General features: G+C 42.2%; 1 protein-coding gene across 1 annotated transcript; it reads right to left on the reverse strand.

Moving 5' to 3' along the window:
* Positions 1–208: 208 nt before the first annotated feature.
* pmp22b (peripheral myelin protein 22b) lies at positions 209–12,520 on the reverse strand. The gene is made up of 5 exons (XM_054753547.1): positions 12,371–12,520; positions 11,961–12,052; positions 11,766–11,859; positions 4,712–4,852; positions 209–2,958 (listed from the first exon to the last, which is right to left on the reverse strand). The coding sequence occupies exons 2-5, from the start codon at positions 12,036–12,038 to the stop codon at positions 2,798–2,800; spliced, it is 474 nt and encodes a 157-aa protein (XP_054609522.1). The 5' UTR covers positions 12,039–12,052; positions 12,371–12,520; the 3' UTR covers positions 209–2,797.
* Positions 12,521–12,976: the final 456 nt, after the last annotated feature.

Genomic DNA, 12,976 nt, shown 5'->3' on the forward strand with positions numbered 1-12,976 from the left:
CCTTTTTAATTGAGCGAGCGGCAGTTAACAGAGACGAATACCTGCGAGTCCCGGTTCAGTTAACGGTCATCTCTAATGAGCACAGAGAGCATGGAAATAAATGTTCGAGGGCACGCTGATCATGGTACACAAGACGTCTCGTCTTTTTAAAGAGAAACAACACAACATGTCTTTGTGTTTTGGATGGAAATACACCAAAAAGAGGGCGTTGTTGGTGGTCAGAGACGTCCTCTTTAATGGTTACATGTGAACACAGTTAGCAGTTTGCTAATATGGAGAGCGCTTCAGCTTGTAAACGTGACACACACACACACGAACACGGCACACAGACAGCGAGCAGTCGTCATCAGAGTGCAACTCTTCTAACTGGACCCGCAAGTGAGATTATAAGATTTTTATTGAATAACTACTATGTAAGCAAGGAGGCTGTAGATGTGTACATACATATACTGGCATCATGCACTTTGTTTTTTATTCGTACTCACTTCCAGATGACACAATTATTACTACGGAGCCCCCGAGGAGACATGGAGAAAAAGAAATGATGGGTAAAGTAAAAAAAAAAACATGGATTTTTGCAAGATCTGTTGCGAAAACTGTTTACATTTAGAGCGTTGTACTTCCGCCACTTCCGTGTTCAGAGTGAACGTTTGCGTTGAAACTTCAAATTAAGAGTTTCTGATATGACTGTGTACTTACAGGACAAGCGGTACACACACGTGGAAGAATCACATATATAATGCTAATCATGCATTTCCTTTCGAGCACCAGTACTCAGAGAGATTGTGAGTTTCCAGCAACACCAGCTAGAACCGGATGTTAGCACTTTATTTTCAAAAGACGAGCCGAGTAACCATCACGGAATTGAAAACTAGGATAAGCGGTCTAGAAGATGGATGGATGATGGAAATGAAAAGTTGTTCTTATAGTTCCAGTTTCACTTTATACCGCTACATTGCTGAAGATGGAAATGAAATGATGCATTTATGGATGATGCATGATGGAGGCAAGGTGTGTCCTGTAGCTTCACATAGTTTGGCGAGCTCTTGCAAAAAATCTTTTTCTTTCAACCCATCAATTTTTTTGCCTCCATGGCCCCCCTCGGGGACTTCGTATATTACAATGCAAATGGTTTAAAATTAGCATGTAACGTTCACCCTGTAGTTCTGCTTGTGTGTGTGTGTGTGTAGTGCTTCTCAAATAGTGGGGCGGGCACGGTGAACTGTCGGGGCGTGGGGGGAGTTTAGCCAGGTTCAGGGAGGACTTCGAACAGTGGCGGAGCTCGGGGGTGGCCGTGACTGGGGGACAATTTTGACAAACACGACTCTGTGGTGCAGAACATTAGTTCAGCCTAACCGCCGTTTCCGCTTGGACGCATTTGACTGCTGCACACAACTGTCAACTGCCCCCCCACCGGCCATCTAGACCAGTCAGGTATCAGCTTATTGCCACCCCTATGTGAGTAATAGCCTCACCTTGGCCACCCCAACGGCGCCACTGACTTTGAACATTAGTGCAGACCTGCCAACATGTACTCTATGAATTTGTCGTACTCGGCATGCAATTTGACTCTTGAATACGCGTGTACGCTTCACTGCTCTCCATTCTGTTGCCTTTCGCTGGTTTCAGTTTGGCGTTCAGTCTGTACAGTACAGGTAAATAAATAGATATGATCAGTTTCTCAGTACTATTTCAAATGGGGGGACAAAACATTTCTGTCGCCCAGCGGGGGGCATGACAGAAAATAATTGAGAACCACAGGCGTAGTGTCACATGGCTGCGTCTTTTAATCTCACATGCATCAAGTAATTAGTGCCACTTCAGTCCCTTTTATTTTTTTTTACTTTAATTTTTTTCCCTCTCTCGCTTCTCAGCGGAAAACGTCAGCGCTAGCTAGCTAATAGTTTAATGCCGTTAAGGAAGTGCGTTGTTGCACAGCGGGGTACGGAGGCCGCAGCACGTGAAAGTTCAAGTAGACGAGACGTGGTTTGTGGGTGCCATATCTATGCGCGCTCGCTTCTCCTCTCCTATGGCTTCGTTTGCGTCTGGTCTCGAGCCTATCTTGGCGCCGTTTGCATACGTTTGGCTTCTTTAACAGTCACAAACACAAAGCGGTGGAGGCAAAACAACAAGAGCGAAGCCAAAGCCGTGAGATAACGCGTCATATTTGACGTCTATGCTAAGCCGAGTAATACTGGTAGCCCGCTCGGGACCGACTCCGACGTAGCGGCGTAGCTTGAAGGGGAGGATCTCCCTCTGCTTCCTTGGTAATCATGAAGAGGAATGATACATATTTAGAATATCATAGCACCATCTTTTTTTGTTGAAAAGAAGAAATAGAAAAAAAAAAAGACACGGAGAATAAAAAGAAATGGAACCAACAGAAAAAGGAGCAAATGATGCGATGTTGCATCCTGGCTACACGCGGATGTTACCACTCTTAGTTTTTTTTTCATAACACAAACACACTTTTTTTGTTGTTTTTCTTGAACATGCACCTTTTGGTTAATGTACTTTGAGATACTTGTGTTAATCCTTTGGCAAAACACGACACGAGGAGGTGTAATGACGGTTACAAACAAACGCTGAGGCACTTAAGCTAACCAAGCCGACGTGACGGAGCAACACAAAAACTATGTACACGTATGTAAAAGTGTTACATTATAAATAGGTTTAAACCATAGATACTATATACATCTTCAAACCGAGACAGTAATGGTTGCTTTGGGTGTTGACGAGTGGCGGCGCGGCCCGGCCCGGCCCACCACGGGGTCGGAGAGGGCGACGGGGGTGCGGCTCATTCTCGCTTCCTCAAGATGACGTAGATGAGCCCGCTGATCAGCGCCAGGGGGAAGGCCACCCACGCCAGGATGTAGGAGTAGCCGAAGACGTCCGTCTCGGGCACCCAGTCCGGACTCATCACCGTGTAGATGATGGCGCCGCTCATCACGAACAAGCCTGGAGAGCACACAGACCATTCATGGAGGTCAAATGGGGTGCAATACATGGATGCCACCAGCAGAGGCGCTGTTGAGTCAACTGTTGAAACCAGACATGGAGATTTCCGATACATGGGGTTTACATGATTTCCTATGGGAAAAAGTGGTAATTTTACAAGAATAAGAATAATGTCATAATATTATGAAGAAAAATAATGTCATTCAGTCAAGAAAAAAATACTGAAATTAAAATATGAAATTTTTTCAAAAAGTTGCAACATTATGAGAAACAAAAAAAACTGAACAATGAATTTTGGATACTTAGGTTGAGGAAAAACATCATAATATTAGGAGAAAAAAGTAAAACATTATGGGAATAAAGTCTTAATTATGAAAAGAAAATTGCCAACAAGAAAGTTGAAAAATTAACACTAAAAACAGCTGTAATTTTACGTCAACAATGTCATAAAATTAAGAGAAAAAAAGTTGTATTCTAACAAGAAAAAGTTGTAATTTTAACAGAATAATAGCATAAAAAATAAAGGAAAAACGTTTTTTTGTTTTTTTTTTAAGTTGTACTATTATGAGAAGCAAACAAAACGACAAATAAAGTTGGAATTTTTGGGAACTTAGTGGAGGAAAACATCACAACATTACCAGATGAAAGTAAAACTATTATGGGAATAAAGTCCTAATGACGAGGAGAAAATGAACAATAGAGTTGAAATCCCATCAGAAGTGGAGAAGAAACAGCAGCAGTTTTATGGCAATCAACGGAATATTATGTGGAAAATAATGTCTTTTTTATTGGGCCACAGCACATTCTAAAAATGTAATTTAACAAGAAAACCAAAAAACCCGCAAAAATGGCCTTGATTTTTGTATTTATTTCTTTATTTTACATTTGCGTGTTCGTGAGATGTTTTGGAAGGAATTGATAACAAAACCAAGGCTAGTTTTCCCGTAGCCGACCGATGTCATACACCCCAAAATATTGACTAAATCCATCTCACAGAGAATCATTGTAGTTTTATGCCGGGTGACATTTTTTTACCAAAAACTGAATCATACAAAAACTGGAGCTTTCGAAAATCAAGGTTTGACGTTAGTAACGATGACATAAGGCAAATTTAAACAGAATTATTTCATTCTTATTTTATCATTTTTTTACTGTTAATGTGTTCATTTATTATAAACTTTTACATGGAAAATACTAAAGTAAAAAAAAAACATATATATATATATATATATATATAAATAAAAAATATATGTAATATTAATATGAATGTATAATTTATTCAGAAATGCAATTTAAAATGTTGATTTTTTAATTATCCTATTATACCAAAACCGAGGCAACATGTTCGGCACAATTGTTATAAAAAAAACAGCGCGTACAAAAACGAGGTTTGATTGCACGTACAGTTTGTATGAACATATCATCAAAAATACCTCATTATCTATTCATGGAATGTTTCATAATAAGCAGCCTCTAATTAGCACAGGGTCAATACATTAGATTGGTATTAACAGCTGTGGCTGTAGGCAACCTCCGGATGTAGTTTTTTTTTTTTTTTAATTCACTGCGCAAGACGTTAGTATATTTGAAGTATCCCGAGTACATATCAGCATTAGCTGATTGGCAGCTTTATGCGCCTCTCCGCTTTCTCATGCACTCCTAATGATTAGCATCCACCACTGGAGCACCAATTCACCCCCTGAAGAGGAACCAGCTGGCCTTGTGTCATCAGTGGATCTGGCGGCGTACTCACTGGCAAGGATCTGGAAGGTTCCGGTGACAAAGAAGCGTCCGCCCTTCTGCAGAGTGAAGAGCTGGCAGAAGAAGAGGAAGAGCGACAGGCAGCTGAAGATGATGGACAGGATCATGAGGGCCTGGACCGCCTGGATCCACTCTGGATGGATGGAAGAGGAGACGGAATCAATAAGCAAGTCGTCATCGGAGACGGAGTACGAGGATGGCAAACAAGCAAACAGCTTCAGGGAGCGCGTAATAGATCCAGAAGAACACAACAAGCGAGGGGCTTATTATTCCTTAAAAGCTACGCCCCTCCCTCCTGGCATCAGGACCGCCGGCGGCTAAATGTATTCCATCGATCCAGACGGCCAGACCTCAGTGGAGACCATTAACCCATTAAGTGCCTGCACCGATGCTGCTGGGAATATCTGGACTGGACTGGACTTCCCCGTGGGCCACAACATTAGGAACAGCAAAAGGCGTCTTTAGCGATGATCATGTTACTAATTCTTCATTTTTATTGCAGTTTTCATGCTCATGCTTTGCATCACACTGACTGCCCGTTTGGCTGCACATCCAAATACTGCAAACAGCTGCCATTGGGCTGCTGTTGTATTCACAGTATGTTGACCAAAGTGTCGTTCATCAGCTCCGCCGCTAGGTGGAGCACTTCTAATTGCTTTTATAGTCAGGCAGGGATGTACCACGTGCGGCTTTTTTTTTTTTATCGGCCTGCAGCACCTTCAAAAAATATAATGGAAAAATCTGCAATAATTTTACATGAAAACAGTCTAAATATTCAGAGAATATTTTACAAGAATAACATGATGAAGAAAAACTGTTGTTTAAGTAAATAAAATAGATATTTATTAAATATAATATTGTTATAAGTTATAGTTGTAATTCAAATAAAGTATTATTTGAAAAGTTGTAAAATCATGAGAAGCAAACAAAACAACAAATAAAGTTGGGATTTTTGTAAAAGGTCACACTATTACAAGAATAAAGTCCAAACATTATGGGACTAAAGTCGTAATTACGAGAAGAAAATTGAAAAAAGAACAGAGTTGAAAAATAAAAAAAAAATAAAAAAAAACAGCTGAAATTTCATGAGAATCAAGTCAAAATACTAAGAAAAAAATGTTGTCGTGTGAAGAGAAAAAGCTGTAATTTCACAAGAATAATACCAGAACATTATGAGAAAAAATAACCTTATTTTAGTATCATAAAGTTCAAAAATGTAAAGTTGTAACATTATCAAAGGCAAACAAAACCACAAATTAAATTGTGATTTTTGGAAAATTAGGTTTTATTTTGCAAGAAGAAAACAACAAGAAAATTGAATGAGCTGGAAAAAAAACTGTAATTTTATGACAATAATGTGGTAAAATTATGAGGGAAAACACAATTTTAGTCACATAGAGTTTAAATATTACAGAAAAAAATACATGATTATTTTAAAGCTGTAATTTTACAAGAAGAAGGTCATGAGGAAAAATAACGTGCATTTTAGTAGCACAGAGTTTAAATATTTAATAAATGAAGTTGTAATTTTTGTAAAATTAGGTTGAGGGAAATTACGAAAATTGTCAAGTCAAAATATTATAGCAAGAAAATTAACAAGAAGAGATTTGAAGGAGCTGAAAAATAAAAAAAAACATGGAAAAAAAACAGCAATTTTACAAGAATAAACTCCTAGTATGAGGAAAAATGTCTCTTTTTTATTAGACCGCAGCACATTCTAAAAATATAATTTAACAAGAAAACAAAAAAAACAGCAACAAAAATGGAAAAATCAGCAGTAATTTTACAAGAATAAAGTCAAAATATTAATATTAAAATATTGTCATTTAGTGAGGAAAAAGTTGTAATTTTTATTGTAATATTATGTGGAAAAATTTGTAAATTTTTTTTTGGAGTCTTAATGGGGGGAAAAAACGCAGACCTCTGCCAAGAACCATACTCCCCCCACCCACATACATTTATTTTACCTACATATTTAGATTGCTAATGTTAGCTAACACCTAGCATAATGTTAAGTGGTAAGTGTTATAGAAGTGTCTAGCTGTGAAAATGGCTAAAAATATTACTATGCTAATGTTAGCATGGTAGCAATGCTAACATGCAAATGTTAACATGCTAACACCTAGCATGATAGTGCTAAATCTTTAATCTTTTTACCCATGAAATAGTTATAAATGCTAGCGTGCTAATGTTAGCATGCTAACACCTAGCATGATAGTGCAATGTACTGGCAAGGCTAAATGTCCCCAATGTGGCTTCTTTTTGTAGGGTCTTTTCATGTCCCAAAGCAAGATGGAGCCGCCTGTTAGTGCGTTTATGGGGGAGGGCCCCACAGCAGGACCTCCGATGCTCTTTTCTTTTTTTTTAAAATACCTCATAAAGCAGTGTTTCTCAGCTCCACCCAAAAGTGGGTCGCAAAGCCGCTCTCAGTGGGTCGCGGTTCGATACCTAGGTAAAAAATTTAAAAAATTGAACGAGTCGATGTCCGTGAATGCACCTCGCGTTCTTGACTGTGCGATTATCTTGCCACGCCGCCACGGGGCAACTTTGTCAAGCTTGAGCGGGAGGGGAAAGACACAGCTGCAGATATCGGCTGGAGAAGAGCGCGCCACAAAGAAAGGACAGCGTCTCACCGCTGCAGCTCACTTTGTGTTGCAAATAGTTCCTTTAAATCAGGGGTCGGGACCTTTTGGGCTAGGAGAGCCACGAAAGCCACATTTTTAAAATGTAGAGCCATATCATTTATTTTTTAAGACTGGTCTCTGCATTTTTCTTTTTAATAATATTGTTATACTGCAGCTAATCAATGAATAAAATTCTTCTTACCATTAATGTGACTTCTGGTGTTGCATGGTTTACGTCTGTCGACTCATCGAAGGCGAGGGAAAACTATACCGCTGCGGTTACGTCCTTCACTTGTGTTCCTCCACTTGATTGGCCTTCATGATGCTGCAACCGTGAACGCTTCTTGCTGACAGAGGCATGTTTTTTATTTGTTTGATTGTCAGTCGTCAAAAGGTTCATCCGCCACATCAAGCGTGAATGTTTTGGCAAATTCGCCATCTGTGAATGGTTTTCCGTTCCTCGCTGTTGCTAAAGAACCAGCAAAGCTGTCCAAAGACCAGGCAGCTTGCCGGTTCCATGCACGGAGTTGCTGCTGGCTAGCTTGTGCTTTGGAGTAACTCTTGGCATGCCGGGATATTTACCGGTAGATGCAAATGTAGCATGGCGTGTGTCGAAGTGCTGCTTTATATTTGACCGTTTCATCGGTGAAATTGTATCACTGCGTAATAGACACACCGCTAGGCCTGTCACCATGACAAATTTTGCTGGTCGATAATTGTGATACAAATTATTGTTGATATTCGATCATATCAGCAACATTTTTGAGAATTTTTTTTCATTATCACGAGAGGCGTAATTCACGTTTGAACCACTAGATGGCACTCCTGTATAGTGTACGGTGTACCTGTGTGAGACATTAGCTTGACAAAGAAGTTGCCTGTATGTATGTTTGAGCAATGTAGCCAGCGACACTGTCTTTGGGCGCGCACCAATTTGTGCTGTTTTGCTTATATTTGCCGACCAAACCAAAAAAAAAAACTATCGCTCATGTGCCGTCATTCGTGTCAGCGTATGCTGGCACACGAAGCTAACTGCTGCTAGGGCAGTAGGGTGGTAGCTAGTAGCCCCGCCTCCACAAAGAGGCTGAATGAGATGAGAGCTCACTCTCTCCGGTCATTCCAGCGTAGAACCGACGCGCACAGACACATGCAGCCCGTGTGGCACAAATAGACGAGCGCACCTGCAAACACACGCACACATGCACATGTCAATTTATCGAAAAATTATTTTTTTTATCGTTATTAATGGATTGATCTGTTATCGTGACAGGCCTACACGCCGCCAAACCGGCTCCGTTCGTGCTGAAATGTACGGTGCTCCTCATCTTTCTTCCTTTTCTCCATCTTTGTCAGCAGTGTTTGCGCTAGCTGCAGAATTAGGTGGGTGGGAAGTTCACTGCCTGGCCGGGAAACCATTGGAAGCACAGTCATTGCGGTGGAACATGGATCAGATAGAATGTGCGCTATCGTGTTTTGTGTTTTCTTAACACTGATTTCTGTAACGTTTTTACTTTAAAAAACAAAAAAGAAAATTGTAAAAATGTATAGTGTTAAGAAACGGCATCAAAAGCGCCAGAAATGGCTCTAAATAGAAGATATTTGAGAAAATTCCCTAATTTGGGTCGCCCTAGCCATTAAGGGGTGACGGTGGGTCCCGCAGCCAAACCGGTTGAGAACCCCTGAGTCTGAATACTCGCTAAATGTAGCCGTTAAGTTGGCAAGACTGATCCCTCCTGCCACGTCTTCTTATTCCTGTGCCAGAGCAGGTGTGTTAAGAAGCAGATGAGTTACCCTGCCAGCTGTTTAGGCACAAGTCATGCTGTGTACTGCACCACAGGGATGTTGGGTCTTCTCTCCCTTTGCTAAATAAAGCCGCCTCCCGTGTGATGCAGTGCTTCCTGTCCAGCGCCGCCTCCCAGATGGATGAGATAAGGCAGGAAACCCGACACTCTCAGCCTGTTAGCTCGCTCGTCTCCATACAAAACGGCAAAATGTGGCCGGCGCATGACCGTTTTGAAAAGGTTACATAATCCCATGTGGCGATAAGATGATAGCCGGGCGGAATGTTCCGTAAGTACGGACGCGACTCCACGAGCGCGGCCTTCTTCCTTCCTTTGCTGTCAACACGGGACATTTCCTGGCAGGAAGGGAGGCCACGCCCCCTCTCACAAAATCACACAAACACGCAAATCAATCATGCGGCAACGGCAAACAGGAAGATGGCGGCTGATGTTGTCCTGATGCCAAAGTCAATGAAACCATTGGGACTGACAGACCACACTTTTTAGCCTTAGCTGCCAAAATGGTCCCTCTCCTTTTGATGACCATCTTATCGTAGGACTTTTCCAGGATTTTTTCTCTTTTTTACAACACAAAATATGCAGTAATTTGCCAAACATTACACGCAAAGAGGACATGACAGCTTTGAATTGACTTCATAAAAACAAAAAATCCTTGAAATATCCTTGAAATATCTCCATAAAGTCCCTCACATAAATAAAAATCTAATATAGAATTTTTTTTTTCCACTCCAGTCAAATAATGTGTGTGTGTGTGGGGGGGGGGAATGAGTGGATGAAAATCTCCTTTTCTTGGCACCTTGCAAAACAGAGCATCATGACGTTTAAAAACCCAGAGACCTCTGCCCCCCCCCCCAACATTATTGTGATTCACACCAAAATAATATATTTTGTAGAACCTGTTTAAAACTTGTCCTGTATTTTTTTTTCCCCAAGTGAACGTTTTTTGTGGCGTTATACGCACAGATGCCGGAAATGGTTCTGTCTTGCAATGTTAAAGAATCCCCCCCCCCCCATATCCAATTTCCGAAAACCCAAACAAACAGATAATCGCCGGCAACAACATAACCTCTGCGCTGGCTGCGCTTTGCGCTGCTAATGATCGTAATAATGAAATCTAATAACTAATGTGGAATATTTGTTTATATCAAGCATGTGGGACATGTTTGTCTGAAACAAACGACTAACAATAAACCGCTGAAGACTAATAACGGGAATATTTTTCAGTTATTAAAGCTTTGAATTGATTTATGAGGTAATATTAAAAAATATTAGTACCTTGTACCCTCAAGTCCGCAGAAAGTCCCTTACATAAAATAAAAATATGACTTTTTCACTTTTCAATCAGTCAAATCATGTGGCGATAATGGGAGTCAGTGCGGCCAAATTGGTCTCGAGGTTAAAGAGTGTAAAGGAAAATCTCCTTTCGTTGCATTAAAGAAATAATGAAATCAAATCAAGAATAATGTGGAATATTTGTGCTTATTCATATTAAGCACGTGGGATTCATCATCTGAAACAAACAACTTTAACAATAAACAGTTTAAGGCCAATAACATGAACATTTGAGGTTATTACAGCTTTGAATTGATTTAAGAGGTAATATAATAAATCATATTTTCTACCCTCAAGTCCCCACAAAAGGCCCTCACATAAAATACAAATCTAACATATAAATGTTGTGTTTTTTCAGGACCTTATAACGGGAGTCAATGGGACCAAATTAGGGGAAGGAGTGTTGGCATATTTCCAAATCTCCTTTTCTTTGCACCTTGCAAGAGAAGGCATTTAGAAAATAATCATAAAAAAATACTGACAACATTTCGTGCAATTAACATTCAAATGGGCCGACATGTTTGGAATGAAAACAAGCACAATGGCGAATGTTTGGTCCCCGCGGGGTTAAAAAAGACACCAAAACTAAACCTGATTGCTCAGCAAAGCTTCACGCTTTGGTGGCACCCACCCCTCCCCAGCACGTGAGAGAACGGGGGCCGGGGGTGGGCGTCCCCTCCCGTCCACACACGCCTGCTTGAATAAACACCGAGCGTCACCGGGCGCCTTGTTGAAAGCGAACCCGAGTGAACATTCTGGACGGCTGACATCACCCGGCGGCGGAAAAGAAAAAACAACAAACAAACAAAAAAATCCCACGTGCGGCACGTCCCTGAAGTTATGTGCTCGCTTTACCCCGCGCCGCACTTCTCACGCGCTAAATAAATCTCTTAAAGAGAAGCAGCTGCTGCCCCTAAATTCTCCTGGTGGACACTGCAAACTTAGACGGGGACACGGGGCGTGACCCGTCATCATGCATACATGGAGAACTTTAAATACTCCTACGCAGACCCCCCCTCCCACACACACACACACACAAAACCCCAAAGCCGGGTCACTATGCAGCACGCACACGGGACCTCAATATGGACATCACACCACCGACTATTTATACAGCGGCAGCGGCGGCCGCTGGCGCATTCTCTCCCCTAGATGGCGCCAGGCGGGCTGCGACACGCCCTCACAACCAGCAAGTCATCCTGCAAAGACCCCCACTGCTCGTCTAAGCGCCATCACGTCCTATCATTGTGTGCATTTTCTCAAAGCAGTCATCACTTTGGTGTCTCACCTCCGGTGGAGGCGGGGTCACAGCGGTAGCCTCCATTGATGGTGGAGCAGTTTGACCACAGGTCCGAGGTCCCGGTGTCACTTGAGGTCCACACCTGCAAGGAGGCGGAGAGGGGGGGAAAATAAATCACTTTTCAGCTTGCTTACAGACACCTTAAAAGTCATTTCATGCAGGGAGGGGGTGGGGGGCACTCACGCTGACTATGGTGGAGACGAAGAGGAGAACCAGAGCGATGATGTGCAGGAGGACGATGCCCAGCAGGAGCAGCAGCATCTTTGCAGACGAGTCTGGAGCGCAGCGAGAGATGAGAGACACTCAGCCAGTGTGCGCGCGTGTGTGTGTGTGTGTGTGTCAGCCTAGTGGGACATGGGTGTGTCACTGCAGCAGCAGCGGCTTGTTGGAAGCAGACCACCCCACCAAAAGACGTTCCCCACCCCCAAAAAAGCCACCTTTAACACGCCTCATGAACCATCCACCACTTCACGGAGTTTCTGCCGCCTGCAGTCATCGTCAGAAAGAACTTTGGAATGAAACTGTGTCCACTTTGAGTGTTCCTTCTGAAGGCTCCTAAGAGGAAGTTGTGGAAGACATGAAGGTGCACTTACTTGGAGCAGAGGGCTTGTATTCCCACTCAAAAGGAAAAAGGCAAAGAGACGTGAGTAGTGGTCCTAAGGAGGCGCGGGAGTGCCGGTGTCCTCGGCTCCGGTGTCAGCACATTGGAGCCCAGCTGCTGGCGGCCTGTTATAAAGTGTCTCATTATGGAAGAACAACGCCCAGCCTGCGTGGCTGCGTCACACACGCTCAGCCCGGCCTCCGCATATAGAAGCACTGTGCGCCGTTTCCCTGGGTTACCAGCGCTGTGTGTGTGTGTGTGTGCACTATTTTTCTCTCGCAGTTGAGGACACATGCTTTCGAGGAGGACACTCTCCTTTCTTGCCTTGACAATGCATACATGTGGACTTTAGATACTTGAGATACATAACCTTTACTGTCTGTTGCTGAGCACAAACTCATCTTCAGCAGGCTGGAACCTTTCACAGGACAGAAATACAAATGAAATACAGACATAACACAACAACAAAAACATTGGCACTGCACATTTTTTTAAATAAATTCAAGGAAAAGTTCACTTTTTTGTACTTTTGCCCATCATCAACCATCCTTATGTGAGCCATGGACACACGTCTTTCTCTTTTCTGTGTGTTCTAAAG

The sequence above is a fragment of the Dunckerocampus dactyliophorus genome, chromosome 15 (assembly GCF_027744805.1).
Source record: "Dunckerocampus dactyliophorus isolate RoL2022-P2 chromosome 15, RoL_Ddac_1.1, whole genome shotgun sequence".
NCBI classification, from domain to species: domain Eukaryota; kingdom Metazoa; phylum Chordata; class Actinopteri; order Syngnathiformes; family Syngnathidae; genus Dunckerocampus; species Dunckerocampus dactyliophorus.

Coding starts and splice junctions, on each gene's coding strand:
- pmp22b (XM_054753547.1), bottom strand. CDS start 12,038: ATGCTGCTGCTCCTGCTGGGCATCGTCCTCCTGCACATCATCGCTCTG. Junction 4,853..11,765: donor TGACCCCGCCTCCACCGGAG/GTGAGACACCAA, acceptor CCATCCATCCAG/AGTGGATCCAGGCGGTCCAG. Junction 2,959..4,711: donor AACCTTCCAGATCCTTGCCA/GTGAGTACGCCG, acceptor TGTGCTCTCCAG/GCTTGTTCGTGATGAGCGGC.